The 18,320-nt window shown below is 34.1% G+C and overlaps 2 protein-coding genes across 2 annotated transcripts in view; one reads left to right on the top strand and one right to left on the bottom strand.

The window, feature by feature from the left end:
* Adsl (adenylosuccinate lyase) overlaps nt 1-18,320 on the bottom strand; it is a 34,424-nt gene that overhangs the window by 13,552 nt on the left and 2,552 nt on the right. The window lies entirely within an intron of this gene.
* On the top strand, nt 7,700-14,465 carry LOC105362110 (uncharacterized). The gene is made up of 3 exons (XM_011499460.1): nt 7,700-8,033; nt 11,803-11,991; nt 13,833-14,465. Exons 1-3 carry the CDS (start codon nt 7,935-7,937, stop codon nt 14,052-14,054), a joined length of 510 nt encoding a protein of 169 aa, XP_011497762.1. The 5' UTR covers nt 7,700-7,934; the 3' UTR covers nt 14,055-14,465.

Below are 18,320 nucleotides of genomic sequence, written 5' to 3'. Positions count from 1 at the left end.
TAATATTTAGTATAATATTCATTGCAAAATATGTAAACAGTTTCTTTTCAATATAAATTCGAGTCTATTATAGCAGGAAATTATTTTAATTGTTTTAGGCTTTAACTTAAAAGGTCTACGTTTTAAAAATTTTTATCGAGTTAATATAAATAAATATGTCTTCCTTTATACTTGAGCGCAAATAAATACGTATGTATTTGAAAAGTAAAATACGAGATGTAACATAAATTATAACATAAAAATCTTTGCATATAATAATAATAATAAGAAGAGAAAAGGACGAAGAAGAAAAATAACTTTCAATAATAAAAATAATAATACCCGTAACAATAACAAGAATAACAATAACAATCATAATGACAATAACGCTAACAATCATAATAATTGAATATAATTATAATAATAATCATAATAACGTTAAGTATTGCCTTTCATTACTCTTATTAAATTATCATTATAAATAAATTTAATATTAACTTTATAGATTATTGTATAATAAAAAATTTTGCAAAAAATCAGACGTTGTACAAAATATGTATTTAGCCGTTAAGTTAACATTGAATCTGAAAGAATCTTAGTTGAAAGGGCACATAAAATTAAATATTCGAATTCAAAAATAATAATTTGTTTTAATATATAGCTGATCAACATTATCTAAAATAAAACTTAATCTACTTCTCATCATCTTTTAAGAGCTAATAAACTTGTAAATGGTACTCCAGAGCACTAAATATTTATAAGTTCATACGAAAAGTAGGTCATACAATTACTGCAAATTACTAATATTTGCTTAATACTTTAAGCTGTAACCATTGAGTCATCGTTGTAAAAATTAACATCAATATATAATGTTGTTTTCATTAAAAATTATTTTATTAATAATTTTAATAACAATACAGCAGATTATGTAACGTCCATCCATTTAATTAACTTTTCTTTACCTTAGCTGTTAATTGAACTCAAAAACTAATTTAAGCGAATCTAAGTGAATATATTGTAATAAATGGGAGAAACAGACACTAAATTAATCAAAAAAATTATATTTTATTATAATTCTGTCTTAAAGAAAATCGGGAAAATGAGAATAACAATTTGACTACCGTTAACGTACATAATAATTTTGGAATACATTAAGCACCTTCGTAAAGGAACGAATAAGTAATATAATGTTTAAGGAAAAGACTATTTCAGTATATTTTTGCATGAAATAAATAATATTAATATAATAGGAAACGGATGCGTGTACGCGGTTATTAATATCGAAAAAGAAAGAAAGAAAGAAAGAAAGAAAGAAATTTAAGAAAATCAGTCGACTGGCACACCTTGATTAATAGTTGATTTAATAATAGTATGATTGAAAGTTAAGAATAAAAAAATATTTCAATTCGTTCGTGTGCAGCACAAAAAACTTGATTTATATATGAAATTTTCTTATACCAAGTTTTCAATTTAAAAAGTTTCTTACTCGAAGAGGCTTGCTTCACTATGTCACAACACACGCCTAATTTTTTGAGCAAACATGTACAATGAATTATAAGTAAGAGAATTTATAAGAATTTCTTTAGTTAATGGCATAAGAATTTGCCTGACATATTACAATCCTTGTTTCTTCAGTATAATCATCTCTCTTCTAATATGGCAATTTTTATGAAATAAATCGAGACACGTTGCAGAATAAAAAATTCATGTTTTAATATAATGGCGATTAAGATTTTGGCGATTAAATTTTCTATAAAAAGCGCAGCATAAAAAAAATTATAATAACAAAAGAAGAAAACCCACCCCTCCTTCTCGGTCTTCCATGTTACACAATTTATCACGGAGACAAATTTCCTTCTCCTGCGTCAAAAGACGATAGCATAGTCCAGCGAAAAAAAAATTAATTTTCGCCTGACCCTCATCGTTCTTCAATGCTCCAGCAAAAATTCCTCCCAGCCAGGTGTTTTTAAAAACAATTGTCCCACTGCGAGTCCCTCCCATCCGAAATTTATTTTCCTTTTAACACCAGCAATGCAGCATTCGCAATCGCTACGTAATTCATCCTAACTCGCGAGCTAAGGCTCCAGCCTTCGATTCCAAAAGCTCGTTCCTCCTTCCGCCCAACTTTTCCGCCTCGTGCAAATGAGAAAGAAACGCAGTTTCCAGTGTAAACACTTTCCTCAACGTCGAATTTGAATAGTAGACGAAGGCAGCACAGTATCGCGCTTATGCTCGACCGCGCCCATGTGCTCGGTTTCGGTACGCGTAGCCCCCACTACTCGCGCTACCGTTCACGTACGTGTGCGCGAGCGCACTCGCACACCCACTCTATTAACTATAAGCCTGCACTGCTGCTGAGCCCCACTCGACCGCCTAACTCCTTCCGCCCCTCCACCTCGACGACCAGTCCACGACACCGCTTCGTATTACGGAACAACCGTACGACGCTGTGTTTACGTTTTCACCGTTCCCCTCGCAACTCCTCACCTCTGCACCGCCGAGGAGTAATTCCCTCTCTGTCGCGCGCGTGCGCGCGTACGCACCTACTCTGTCCGTTCTATATATAATTAGTTCTCCGGGCTTAGTTATTTTACCACGTAACAACGACTCTCACCGCCCTTGTGCATGTGGTGCGTTCGCGCGCGCGCGTGCACGAGAGATGCTCGTTAATACCAAAAATTACATTGTAATATGTGGATCGAGTGTTTTCGTTTCGTAACGTTTGCGACTTTTCGTTCGTTTGTTATTGCGCACCGACGATGCTCGACTTACTCGCCAAGCGCTGCTTAATCGTTACCTCCGCTAAACACGCAGCCTGAATTTTACAAACAAACGTCGCGATCTAGATTCGATAAAAAGGACGCCGTCAAATTTACAAAGTTGCTCTTGCAGGCTAACGCTACTTATCCGCGCCATTATTCTAGGTCTACAATTTCACGAGATAATTCTCACTCGTTACTCGGATCTACACTTTCACATATCTCTTCTTTCATTATCAGATTAAAATCCAGCCCTTACAATAATGACCTCGTTGTTTATATCCGCGATACGACGCCTCGTCCGGATAATGACGCAATACAAGCCACTCGTTAATTCCAGACTCGGCGGTGATTAATTCTCGTTTAAGCAGTGCCAAACGCTCCGAGGGACTTCGTGTACCATCTAATTAATAATTGGTGCTACGGGTAATAATAATTTCGGTAATATTTGCTAGTGTCCATCCGGTAATGGGCGGCGACTTCGAGAGAGGATGCAACAATCGCGAATCTTCGAATCCGTTTGCTCGATAGCTCGTATGGCAAACGCTTTGCTCCCCCCCCCCCGCAATGTTTGTACACCCTGCATTACGGGTAATGCTGTGCCTCCCATACAATTACATGGCCACAATTCGTTCCAGCGGATAGAGGCCGAGGACGTGCACTAAGTTCTCCAACTTCTTCCTTCTCTTTTTCCACTCCCCTCGGTCGACATGAAAACGGCTGCACATCGTACGTGCAATGCCCCTTCTACGCTACTAATAATATTCTCTTTATGATTTTCCAATGTAGTTCGCTCACGGCAATTACGGGCTTTTGGGACGCTAGTTCAATTGATGTAGTGAACGAGTGCGACACGGGATTTTCGGCTCCGAGTGATAAATTTATTGATTTTAATGCATTGCCACGGCTCATTAGAAACCGCAAATTCACAGAAATATGGTTGTGTTAGACTTTCTTATCAACGTGAAAAGACGTAACGCAATGTATTTCTCTTACATTCAAACATCGATCATGCCAGAAATATTTGGTAAAAAAGAGCTTATTGTATTGAAATGTCGAGAAATTACATAACCATAGGCTCAAGATTATCTAAAAATTTTATAGTGCATGGTTTCTCGGATAAAATACAGGTTCTGAATTCTTAAATATGGATGATTAAGAGTAAATGTCGTGTAATCATTGGATAACCTTCTATTACACGGAAGACCGTATGAAAAGTAATTTTATCACTTTTACTTTACACCAATATTAATGGAGTCTATATTTCTTATATTAAAACAGCTTTATCGATCGATTCGCAGCCATCCCCCACGGGAATATAATCGTTGGAATCATTGAAAAGAACATTACGGACGGAGAGCAGAATTTTTTGAAAAAAAATTGCGATATATGATTGGTAATCAAAGCAGCGGGTAAGCGATTGCGAGCAACGATAAGCCGATTAGTAATCAATAAACAACGATTGCGATTAAATTCACTATTTGTCGTCCTACAACAATAGATCCATCATCTATATCATCAATATACTCATAAATCATTTCGTGCCCAAAATTTCCTCATAAAATTATTCAATCGCGTGATTGGACGGCATTTAGCATATAATTAACGAAGGTACGCAAAGAAAATTTGGTACATCGACCGTGCAGGACTGAGCGGCAATTGGTCGGGCAGGAGGTATACGAAATAATTATAAAATATGAATCCAAAAAGCTGTCTTCCTTTCATTCTCGTGTCACGACCGACGGCTACAGCAGCCAATGCAAAAAAACGCCAACGAACGTGCAAATTACCAATACGCCAATGCGATAAGGAGCAGCAAGAGGAAGCATTAGAAAGAAATCGTGTCCTTCACGCCTACTCGATATCTTTTAAATCCCGAGTCGCCGCCAGCCTCAAAGCCGGAAGGCCGATCCTCAGGTAAGTTCGAGACAGCCTTATTATAGATCATCATCGGCAGCATCCCATCTTGGCCCTCGGGGTGGATGCTTTTCTCGTCCTGTCGTGCAGTACCTGTACTCGAGGCGGTGGAAGTGGCGGTGGTGTCGTTGGTGTCGTTGGTGGCGGTGGTGGCGGTGGTGGCGGTGGTGGTAATGATGGTGGCGGTGGTGGTAGTGATGGTGGTGGTGGTAGTAGTGGTGGTGTTGGCAGCTGCGATGGCAGCAACGGCCGAGCGCATGAACGAGCGAGAGGGGCGAGGTGCACGAGCGGGTCGGAGAAGTTGCGCGCGCGCTCCCCACACCGTGAGGAATACCCACGTACGGGACGAGACCTGGTGGACGACGCGTCCGCGGCCGCTCGCGTTCGCAGTTCGAGCCAAGCCGTGCGACGGTGCGTGCGCGCGATTTATCGGCTACGTCGAGAACAGTGAAGACCGCGTCGACGACGAGGACGGCAGGGTCGATAGCTACGACTGAGACAACGAGGGCGAGGAGGTGGTGGCGGTGGTGGTGGAGGAGACGGAGGTGGAGAAGGTAGACGACAAGGACCGTTGGGAGCGAGCGTAGGTGCGAACATGTCCTTGCATTGCGCGAGTTTGTTACGTCGCGCGGCCACGCCTCGGGCCGACGGACGCTGGTGTGCAAAGTGCCTGACGATGACTGAGGACGCCATTCGCCGATATCGGCGACCGGCTCCAACGATCCCGTCTCTCCCCTTCTCGCTCGCGTCCTTACGCCCACCATGGCGGTGATGCGACGAATACGTAGCACGTGGATGTTCGATATGAATATTGCGCGCGCCCGGTCGTGCACGATTGTTCTGTCGAAATAGAGGCGTACGAGAATATAGTTGAAGGGATCAGGAGTACGGAGGGCAAGTTTGGGTTATTCGGATTATTGGGACGGGGAAGCTTACGAAAGGGACCCGCGCGAGAAGGATCGAAATAAAGCCGAGCGAGCTTTAAACATTATTACTCCAGGGGGGTCGCGGGGCTCGAAAGCGATTGCGCGTCGATGAGACACTTTGATCGAGAGCCTTTCGTTGGATGCGCGCGTTATCCTAATCCCCGAATTTTCATGTCAGGCTGTGGGAGCCGAAGGGGGCGAAGAAGTTCGCCTTCCGAAATACGGAAAAAAATTCGTAAAGCACTCTGGCAGCCCGTCGTCCGCTCGAGCGAAACGGCGGCGTGGAGCAACGAGCCAGCGCTTGAAAGCAGGAAAATGCATCCACGCGGCGCAAGGTTATAAAAAGAAAGTACAATAGCGATATAAGCGGCCTCGCGCGCCACTACTTTCCCGGACAGGTAGTAATAATTATTGAACAGTTATTCCGGGAGTACGCGGACGGTCTTTCCTCTCCGGCCAGTGGTTCCCATCGGGATCGAGCTCCTCGTGCACTTTCCAAGCGGCGAGTGAAGCACGCCGCCTCGGGCCCCTTTTTTCTCCGGGGGGTCTTGTGAATCGTGACGCGAGATCAGCGGTTCGCTCCAGCCTAGCTAGCCGGTACCTGGACGGCTCTCTAGGGCTTCGGATGCTGCGCCCCAATGTTATGCGCGTAGTTGCCGAATCAACTTCCGCCTTCGAGTGTGATACCTGACATTGGCATTGTGGCGCGAGAACGTCACGAGAGTTTGTAGGTGTCGCGCTCACATGCTACGGGTATTATGAATCTTAGCTCGTGTGGGTAAGGAAAGGATGTTGGAGGTAGGGCACGAGTATGTCGTTCCACTTTTTCTGGCGATTTTTTAAACGGAAAACTTAGGTAAATGATCGAGTTGCGCAGCTCTCCGTTCGAAGGCAATGCAAGGAAATTTGGTGATTTAAAGATTGAGTAGTGCCAAATGAAGTCTCGTGTGTTTGAGCAATGAGATTTTCGCGTAGCTGTTTAATGCGTGGAGTCGTCGGTGGGTCGATAAAAACCGTGTGTTAAGGATGTTTGAGGCGTGTATGAATGCGAGTGGAGTGAGATCGGAGGTGGCGAAAACCATGATTGCGTGTATCTTGAATTCGAAACCGAATGACAAATTTAATGTGTATTATTTATGAGTGAGGATTGACGCTGCCTTTACCGTTTGTTTATAAAGAAAATTTTCATCGCTCAAGCGATTTACATTCCACTCGGTGACGTCAGGACGTAGCGGTTTTCTACTCTGTAACGTCTTATCATAGTAGCGTTAGAGTACCGAGTCGTTTGCCCTTGTTACAAGTTAAATTAAACATTAGTAATACAGCGCTACTTATCGTCTCCGTTTATCCTATTCAATGCACATAATTATAAATTAATTATTATTAATGCCGATTAATGTTGTCATAAAGCATAAAAACAAAAAACAAAAACTTTTAATCACAAATAAGCATATTTATTCTTGGCATTGTGTGTATTGGATGTTAAATAACAATTTAATCGCGTAGCTGAAACCTAAATAATTACCGTTTCGTCATTTCGTGCCACTCTACCAATATTATCGAAAATTCTTAACGAAGAGAGATGCAGTTCTTTGCCAATAGCAAAACCGCAAGATACGAAACATGATGATGTGGAATAAATTTTCCCTCCACAGGCTAGATTTCCTCGTAAATTGGATTTGCAAAGCATAGCAAACTACGGGCCCTTCTTCCATTACATTCTGACACAAAAACTCCTCGTCCGCCCCCCCCCGTGCCATCCACCATCGTGATTTCTACATAATGGCATAAATCATGGCAATTAGAGATTGCACACCATCTCACCAAACTTCGCGTTCCAAGTAAATATCGGGAACAACGCGGCGCAATAGAAACTCCAAGAAAAGAAAGAATGCCGGCACGGTGCGCGTCCAAGAGCGGAACAGGCAGCTGAATGACCCGACGAAAAGAAAAAAAAAATAGAGGCTCGCACGATAGTTAGAAGCCGAACGAAAGCAAAAACGAGGCACAGGAATCCGGCGCTCGGCAGTCTTATCGCTTTCCCGGGATCGAGTGAGGCCGCAGCAACAACAATAGCTCGGCCATTGCCGGAGCGCGCGCTCGCCCCTCTCCACCAAATTAAGCAGCTGAATTTTCCATTTCCAGCCGTGCCGGATCGCTTGCCGCGCACACGTGTGTTACGGGGAGCATCTACGCGAGCGGCCCTGAAGCTCCGTTAAAAGAGCATTAGCCGGCTGCTGGAGGGGACGATTGTCGTGGGCACGTAATAGCGGCGGAACAAACGGCGGCGGCACAGGACACCGAGAAGTCAGTCAAGCTGGGCGACAGGCGAGGAAAGCACAAGCGAGTCAGGATGGCGGACGAGGGCGTAATGCAGAACTCGCACGTCGCCAAGGAACTCGATGTCGACGTTGTCAGCTCAAAGTCGATATTACTGAAAGTCATCGAAGTGGTGAGATATATTTGCACGCATCGTTCATCACTCGGGATTTACCGGATTGCCGGGAGCTGGGGACTTTGCCGATAAATCGCCGCGGAGTTTACATTCGTTTAATCTTTTATTTTTATCCAATAGTTAATTATAGTTCGTTTTTATCTTTATTGTTGCTTATCGTTATTTTTTCTAACTCCAGTTTAGTCCAGAATGCATGGCATGCTGCTTCTGTCATCTTTGAGTCATAGATATTCATCAAAAGCATAAAGCATGAATCATATTACCGATAGATGTGGCCTTAGCACTGCACGATTGAATTAACTCTTAAATGTCGGCATTGCCGACAGTCTACACATTAATATTAATTGAAAAATCCTTGAAATTGATCTTATCTATAAACAAAAAAAAAAAAAATACATACAAATTTGAGTTTGTACGAATATTAAGAATCAAAGTTTCAGACTCCATTCATTGGGCATTCCTAGTGTTAAATAACTATTATTCGTATAAGATGGTAATTAACAATTTCAATGGATCAACATAGTTTCTGAGTTAATATCTTAATACGTAAAAATGCAGTACTATCGAAATTAGATCCAAAGTCACCAAGCCCATATTTCTTCTTGTAAATAATATTTAATATTACTTATTTAACGTCGAGTAAGTATCTGATATTTAAAGATTGCATTAACGTCATTGCTATAAAAATTGATAAAAAAAAAAAAAATTTTAATTGAATAGTAAAGTTTAATCCCTTAATATTGCAATGAATAATGTCATAGAATTCAAAAACATTCGAATTAAAGTCATGAGAGCTCGGCAGAATACAACGAACATCAGACACTTCTTTCGCATCACATCATCATCAACATCACACCATTCGCCTCTTTACGTTTGTATGTTTATCTTTCCCCCCGATTGAAAATCTCCTCTCATTTATTACAGACAATGCTATTATTTTATCAAAATATGCGTCTCCATTATATAATATAAAATTAAAAATCACTAACTAAAAGTTACTTAATTTCGAAATTTATCGCTGCTGACCGTACACATATATTTAAATTATTTACAATATTCATCGCGTTGCCTCCTAATGGCATTTTAATTGCATATTCATCTTGAGCTACATGTGATAATTCCTAATGTATGTGTGTCAAAGTAACGCGTACAATTATACTTCCACAACATCGGTCGGAACTGTATGTAAGATGCTGTCTCTAAGAACAGATACTCCGTTGGAAGTAATTAAATTTTTAATAATGTTTAATTTCTAATTTATTTCTTTTACATAACTCCGTTGATTTTAATATTAAACCTTACTTGTTGCAAATGTACTCTAAAGTGGAAAGAAAAGTAGGAAATCATTTAAATAAATCTTTATTTCAATTTCTAACATTCATTTATTATTATTATTGCATTAACAAACATTAAGTGTTCATTTGTTTTTGTTTTCCTTAAATAACGTTAATATTTTAATCCTTTTTTTTATAACACAAATTTTAAATCTTTCTGTATAAACTATAATTTATTAATATAGAAATAAACGAAATAAAATTTTTATTTCATAGACGTAGCCGATAATTTGATTAAAAAGATGTTTTGCAGTCAGTAATTTTCTAAAAATTAATGAACCAACAGATTGTTCACCTAATGAAAGACAATAACTTAATTATTAAAAGTTTCGTCGAAAATCTACCAGCACAGCGTAAATAAATAAAAAGCGACACAATCACACAAATATCGTCGAAGTAGGCTAATGGAAAATTTAATAGAGACCAAACTGTGAAGAAAAAGAAGATCTTATACGACGCTTGCGATTCACAATCTTTATAAATCCTGAAATTAATTACACGACTAAATTTTAATTAATTTAATTAAACCAATTATTTAATTAATTAAGGTATTCATGGATATAAAATGATAAATTATATATATTTTATAAATTAGACTCTATTTGTTGTACTTAACTAATAATTGCGTTTAAAAAACATAAAAGTACTTAATATTCATTTAGTAAATTTATAAAATATTAAGGTTTTCTATTATTAATATATAAAAGTCCAGAAAAATTTGTTTCTATTTTTAAGAAAATGCATTGGAAATAAAATAATATAGTTAAGTACACTTTTTAATAATAATGTTATTCTAATAATATAATAATATATTATAGCGTTATAATTCAAATTATGTATTCAATTTATATAAAGAAATACATTCATCCACAAAGAAATATTCTCGACTATCTTTAAACTATTTTAGAGAAAATAGTTGGAGCAGTTATGGCTTAAAAAGAAAGAAGATTTATCCGTAAATTTTCTAGTATTTTAAAATCAACTAGATATAAAGTGGTAATATTATATCGACGCAAAGAAATTACTCAACGATAAAAAATTTTATTATCACAATTATTTACTTTCGCATTCTAATGATTCTCGTATTTTAAATTGCGTTTATATTTCGTCCCCACCCCACACCCCCTTATATTATCGAACCGTTGTTATTTAATTATAAAACGAAATTATCATTAAACTGTTTACAATAATCTCGAATAATTTTAATTATACATCGTATACAATTCTAGAACATATCATTGTAAAGCTAATGTATTCGAGATTAATCAGCATACTTTTTATTTTATACTTGATGCACCAACATTCAAACGTTGTAAGTAAAGGAAACAACCAGGCACTACCGATGACCGATATTTATGTTGAAATGTGGCGCAGGGTTAATGCATAATTTCTTGATTACTTACATGTCTATAAGTAGAATTGAAGTATTGTTAACATAATGCCGTGTAGTTGGAAATAAACTATCACACAGAACTGGCGTGCCACTTTCATAAGTAAACTGTTTTCACGACAACCATACTCATTCTTTAACAATATAATTATTGCAACTTCAAGCACTTTATCTACTTTTTTATTGTATTTTTTTTGTATTTTTTTTTTTTTGTATTTATCAATTTCATTAAGCAATCTCATATATTTTATACTATTTTATACAAAAAAATTTTCTAAACAATTTTAATAAATGTTTCGAAAATACTCTAGGCTTCGGTAATAGAAGCGGTAATACTGCAAGTTGAGAAAAAAATGTATTTCCTTATACATTATAGCGGTCCTTTATTAAAAATAACTATCGTAAATGTAGTATATAAATGTTTATTAAAATCATTATTTCGCCATAAAAACAATATTAAAAGCAGCTCGTAAATGGAATAGCTGCCATTAAAGCAACGTTCAAGTAGAATATTATTAATAGTTTAAATTGCCAGAATCATAAAATATAAATTAAGTTTGTGTACTTTACATAAAATGTAATATACATTCTAAAAATAATTATCTAATAGTTATTTTAAAATATGCGTAATATAATCCAATTAATTTCTATAAAATAATATGAATAAATGGAATATAATGAAATTAATTAAATTTATAATGTTATCGATTATCGAATTCCTTAACGTATTAATACTTCGTAAGAAGTAATCGTCTAAAGTAGTTGAATCATTAAAAATACAGATTGTAGCATAAATTTGTATATCTTGGGAATTAACGATGTATGAATTATTACCGATAAAATCCGCGATAATGATATTTTATATGTAAAATAAGTGATAAAGCTATTTTAAGTATAACGCAATTATTCAATAAAAATATTTTAGAAATAAAAGTAAATTAATTTTATGTCATTCTAAAATAAATTTACTTCATAAAAGAATACAGCAATTATCATCGTTGATTAGAATAATCATTATCGCGAAAATTATCCTTTGTTACAGGTTGTATCCATATTCGCGGTTGGTCTTGTCGTCGATCCGTTCAATTCATTTCACCGAATCTTCTTGTACCAGCCGAAACCGAAAATTGATGACATCGCCATAATTTACGTGACAGTCGCGGGCTTCATTCTGATCAATACCATATTGATCATTGGACATATGTTCGGTGACCGGATGCCCAAGAGAACGGTAATTCATCACCTTAATGTTGAAATCTATATTCTGTACTTTTTTTCTCTGTTACACGATATTTTTGGCACAGGGTTAACTGCAAACAAGGTTTCAACTAATTTTTAATTCTCAAAATATTAAGAATTCGTGTTAAAACGTAAAGTGACATAATTGAGAATTGAAGATCATTTAACTAGAAAATAAATATGTCATGTTCAATTAATTAATTGCCTTCGTCGTGGCATTAATTATGGCCCTTTAATTTCATAATTACAACAAATAAGCATTAAATTCTCTTAATAATACAAAAATTTAACACAAAACGAAAAATTAGCTTTTTAGCAGATCTGTACGCTATTGTAATAAAATTACAATGAATGAATATTCGTACATGCATTACCAGAGGAATAAACATTATGTGCCATATGTGTCATTATGCAATAACACAAGGACGAAATTCTACTTTTCACTAAATAATGTACATGTGAACTTACAAAATTATGAATACCACTAATATTATATATTCAATTTAAATATAATTGTAATATTTTTATGTTTATTAACCACTTCAGTAATTAAGGTACTCTAGAATAATTAATTTTTTAAACGTTTGTACAGTAATCGATATTAATAACAATGAACAATACTTTGGAATCATTGAATTCATAATATCAAAAGTATACCATAGAAAAATATATATTAACGAATAAATAATACTCGTAATATTAATAAATGGTATATAATCTTATAGCTGTTAAGTCTTTATACTATAAGCCAATTATCAATAATTGCACGCAAACGAGGCGTAACATAAAATCTTTATCGAAAACCTAACGGAAAAATTAAAAGGTGAAAAAGGAATCTAGTTAACGTGCAATTTTCCATTATTTCCCTTCGCTTACAGGATTTAATTTAATTTAAAGAAAAAGAAAAATGTTGATTTTGATATAAAGCATAAGATATTTTTCGTAAAATGCAAAATTAAATTCAGTAAAAGAAATAACTTTTTCATTGTTCTGAAATATATAATAAACTATATTCTTAAATCCTAATGAATAAAAAAAATGTCTAGATAATATTAATAATTAACTTTTTTGCATATTTAAACATGCATTTCTAGTATTACTGCAATATCCATACAATCATATTAATAATAATAAAAACTTTATGTTCTCTATTTTTCACTAATTTGTAATGAAAATAATAATTATAATTAATAATAAACTACATTTAGATATAACACGTCTAACTGTATCATTTTATCGCCATAAAATTTATTTCTACTAAAACTAAAAAAATATTCAAGTTAAATTATGAAATATAAAAATCTGAAGAAATTAAAATAAAATTTAACAAACGTCTTATAATCAAGACAATGAGCGGTAAAATGTAATTTGATAAAAAATTTGTTTAATACAATTCAAAATTAAAATACAATAAATGGCATGATTTTTTAGAAATATTTCATAAATGCATATAATTTAAACGTCGTGATATAAAATATTCATATTTCAAGCAAATATAGCAAGTCACGGATATAAATCTTAACAAGCATTATACTGTCCGTTGCTCGACTGGTAGGAGAGAACAAAATGAACTATTACAGCATACAACTACTTAACATTTACAAAATAGAATTTCAAGTTTTCAGTTTATATTTCAAAAGGTAGTTAGATTGTATGAAGTAGTACGTTACGCCAACCAGTAGAAAATTTATAAAAGTACATAATAGAATTTTTAAACTATTATTATCCATTATTTCGAAAACGAAATTTGAAATTAAGCCACTGATAAGGCAATAATGACAGGCTTCAAATTAACCGTAACACGTTAATAATAAAAAGATGCTCTGCTTGCAGTCTGTGCTATTCTCAGCGACCGGAACGATACTCCACATTGTCGCCGGCAGTGTCGTTATCCACAACTGGAGAAAACTTCACAGCAACTACGCTTACGTCTACAATAACAATACGTACGCGAGCAAGCAATACGCGGATATGCTGATAGCCGGGGCCTTCTTCACCTTCGTCGACGCCCTCGTCTTCGCCGTCGACGTCTTCTTTACAATTAAATACTTCTAAGAGGCGACCCACCATCTTTCTCCTCTTCATTTAATTATCTCGCTCTCGACGCCATTAGCTAATATTATATGAAAGGTGCTCAAGCACACGCGAGCGTATGCAGAACTTTTTTCAGAACAATCGAGGAAGAGAATGCTGCGCGTTATATGTAATACAAGAGGACAATTTCAATAATTCGACAATTATGACTCTGATTGCTTGACCGTTCTACAATAATTGTGACGATAATCATGAATTTATCCGACACGTCGTACCTTTCGTACGTTACCGACAATTAGTTTACTTTAATTTATGGCTAACAGTCTCACCCGGTAGATAGTAACTCATCAGATGCTTTATTTGAAAATTTGTATTTAAATTCACCGATGGATAATATCGACTTTCAAATTTTAGCGACGCAGTACAACTCAATGCATTCAGTTCTATAGAATTTAAACATTTATACACATAGTAACACAATGACTTAAATAATATCAGATTTCGTCCTTCCAATTACATTTCAAATTGTTCGATTATTTACCGAAAACTGTATCGGTAGCAAAATTTTACTATTGTAACATATTATTGAAATTCCAAAGTCGAGCCTTAAATATAGAAAACGCTTTATCATTTCAGATACAATTAAAACTGAATTTATAGTTTTTTTTTCGCTTTTATTTACTATCGTAAATAGAGAAAAATAATCAATGATTAGAGGATAAATTCGATATGGCGCTAAAAGAAATCCTAGCGGCGCTGTTACATAATATATAATTTGTAAGACTTTCTTTAAACTATAAATATTATTATACAACATTACAATATTTATGAATGTATAATTTTATCCTATAAATTTCAATAGTTTTATGTATGCTATATATATATATATACTACAAAATATAAAAAATCCTGCTCGTCAAAAATATTTTTCTCAATTTATGCAATGTGCGTACGAGAGTGGATATATCATTGTATTTGAGAACACAATCCGTCCTGTTTATAATGAAAAAAAGTCTTCGTCCATAATTTGGACCTTTGTAATTAATTCAATTCCGTCCATATTATCGATCAATCGACACACACGCGCGCGCACACACACGCATATACATATAGTATGTAAGTGAAAATATAATGAATCGCCTGTTAGTGTTCGTCGTATAACAATAATTTTCTGAAAGTATTTTTATTTTTTTAAGTTCTAGCTTATTATTATGTTTTCTGAGATAAATTATATATATTTAATATATATTGTAATTTTATTAGCAGTTACGTAAGAGAATTATATTATTCATCTTCTTTAAAATCCTTATACATGTTAAACATAAATATAAATATGTAGAAATATTTTGAAATAAATTTAAACATCCATGCATACATATATATATATATATATATATATATATATATTAGATGAGCTATAAATAAACATACATACACACACGCGCATGTGTATACGTGTGTATTTTCAAAAATGTAGAAATTGAAATAAGTATATCATTTTTTTAAAGTCCGATAACGATTTCGCAATTGATACGTGTATGTACAAAAATAGTGTTCAAGAAATAAAAATAACTCATCTTTACGTTTTATTTCCTTGTTAAAACGAAACCGTCGGACAACTGAAATTCTTGTTGTAAATTTTTGTCGTCGCATAATTAAGCGTTACATTAACCTAAAACACATTCAAAATAATATAAAGACACCAAATAAAAGAAGAAATGATTGGACCTATGTATGCAACACCGATTCAAAAGTGTTCCACTAATAGCAGTGTACCTTTCATTAAGCCTATAAGAATATTTCAATTTGTAATATCTCATATATGAAAAAATTGTTTATTAAATTTTATGTTTTAATTAAAATAATATATTTTTACTAAACGAAAAAAGATCCTGATATCTGTGTTGTTTGGCTTGGCATTTTATATTCTTTATAAGGATAAAGTACCTAACGATAGTAATGAAGGATTAATAATGACATCTTTGATTTTTGGTTTTCTTGTCTTTATCCTAGTGGATATTATAAGTCAGTGTGGTGGTGATCCAATTCCAGATACACCGGTTAGTCCGCAAATGAGAAAAAATATATTTATTATGAGAGTATATTGAGTTAGCTGGAGACTAATATTATCAAATTTATTTAATTTTATGAATTTCTGAAAATTAAGTACTGGAAATCAATTATATTTCTATTTGAAAAACTATTTTATATTTGAAATTCGAAATAAAAAATGTGATTAATAAAATGAAACGATGTAGCAAATTGTGTAGAAAGTAAATATTTAATAGCGTTTAAGGTTAATATCTATAATTACCTTTTCACTTTCTTTTATTATAAATAAAAATGGTTTCATTAAAAAAATGTTATCTCGTATAATCATTGTTATAATTTAATAATTTAATATCAATAATAATATAATAATATCAATTTATAAATTCTTATAATGTATTATCAATATACAAGTATTTTATTCGTTAAAAAAAGAAAAGAAAGAAAAAAGAAAAAATTTACAATTTATTAGAAATAACGTCAAATATATTCTCTTAATTGCCAACAAATTAATATGTAATTATTGACATTCAATATTCTTACCATCAGATGTTTTTAATCGGACTGCTGGGCTTATTGTTTTTTTTTTATATAAATATTATCTTATATTTTGCAAAGACGAATAATATATTAGAGATGACATACGTATATACGGCAATAGTAGTCTCTACAGGATGTGCATTGCTTTTCCTTATAGACATAATACTCATTTTTTTTTACGGTTATTAAATGCAATCAATGCTAATAATAATGGAAAGACTTTTAGAATTGAATCGCTACTAATGTTGGCCTTCGTTGTAAGTAAATATAAATTTAATTATTTAACAAAACCACATCTCCGTTATATGAAAATGATACTCTATATAATATTTAATTTTACAGGGCATGTGATGAAAAAGAATATTTATCTTTGGCTCGAATAGTAAAAATAAAATATATTTAAATATAATTTATTAACATAATATGGCAACAATTTGAATATTAAAATTAATGTACATAATACGAAAAGTTATTGATGCATTGATATACTTTAAACATTGTGCAATGTAACGAAAGGAGAACAAAGAACTACAATGCGTCTCATAAGAGTTAACACAAAAAATGTCACTGTAGTCGGATGATAAAAGAAGTGATTTATAACTGAAGCAAAAAGAAAAAATAATATTTATATTTACATATTATATTTTTGTTATATCATCTTTATTTTATATCAAAATGCAATTAAATGCTTATATAAGACTAAAAATAGCTATTCAATTATCCGCATGAATGTTAAAAAATTATATTAATATACAGAATAATTTTATAAATAGCTTACTATTTACAACTAAATTTACAATACGATTACAAATGCATTTCTACAGGCCCAAAAAATATTCGGCATTGAACTGTATATTCCAAACAAAATAGCAGCAGTAAATTGACCGTAAATTAACGTAAATGGTAATGATACGTCAGTGTCTACATAATATTCGACGATATTTAAATTTCAAATGAGAAATATAATCCCCGAATTTACAATTACAAGCTAGCACAATGACACACATACATTCATTCATACTAATACAAATTCAAATGTACGACCTAATTGCGCCGGGCGAAGGTCTTCTCCTCGACGGCCCTACCCACACCGACGTCACACATCACCTGGTACACGTAAGTCTCATCGCGTGGTTCTCATTGCCGGAACCTCGCAACCAAGGTGATTATCTCCTCTTACATCCGCGATGAGCTCTGAAATATTTAGGACCCTTCGTCGTGCCGTAATTTTTCTATCCTTGCCGCATTGTTCGAAACTCGAGATTTTTTGTTTCCATTCTTCGTATATTGCGTTGGTAGCGTGCAAATTGCCCAATACTGCGTTTCACACAATTATCGTCGAAAAGATATCATGTAATCGCGAACTAATCGCTCTTGTAAAAACAAAATAAATTATAAAAGTATGAATTATAAAAAGGTGAGATGCTTGGCTTTGGATTTCTTAAATTGACACGTTTTCTTCTCAACGTGAGTATTCTTGTATTCAATTTTAATACAATAGATACGCGCAGCTTATTAGAAGAAAGCCATTCGTATTTTCGAACTTTAATGAATATTGTAGTTACTTTAGCTCACTAATTTAATAAATAGATATTCGAAAATGGATATCATATTGTTATTATCTAACATAAAAATTCAATTTATTTCTGTTAATACTTTATATTTTTATAAATAACTTTTTAATAGTCAATTGTCAGA

Source organism: Ceratosolen solmsi, unplaced genomic scaffold (assembly GCF_000503995.2).
Source record: "Ceratosolen solmsi marchali unplaced genomic scaffold, CerSol_1.0 scaffold35, whole genome shotgun sequence".
NCBI classification, from domain to species: Eukaryota; Metazoa; Arthropoda; class Insecta; order Hymenoptera; family Agaonidae; genus Ceratosolen; species Ceratosolen solmsi.
This window is presented reverse-complemented; position numbering and strand designations above follow the sequence as displayed.

What these genes read in the sequence shown, in the direction of transcription:
- LOC105362110 (XM_011499460.1), top strand. Translation starts at nt 7,935, where the DNA reads ATGGCGGACGAGGGCGTAATGCAGAACTCGCACGTCGCCAAGGAACTC. An exon ending in TACTGAAAGTCATCGAAGTG is followed by an intron (nt 8,034 to 11,802) that starts GTGAGATATATT and finishes CCTTTGTTACAG; the next exon opens with GTTGTATCCATATTCGCGGT. An exon ending in ACCGGATGCCCAAGAGAACG is followed by an intron (nt 11,992 to 13,832) that starts GTAATTCATCAC and finishes CTCTGCTTGCAG; the next exon opens with TCTGTGCTATTCTCAGCGAC.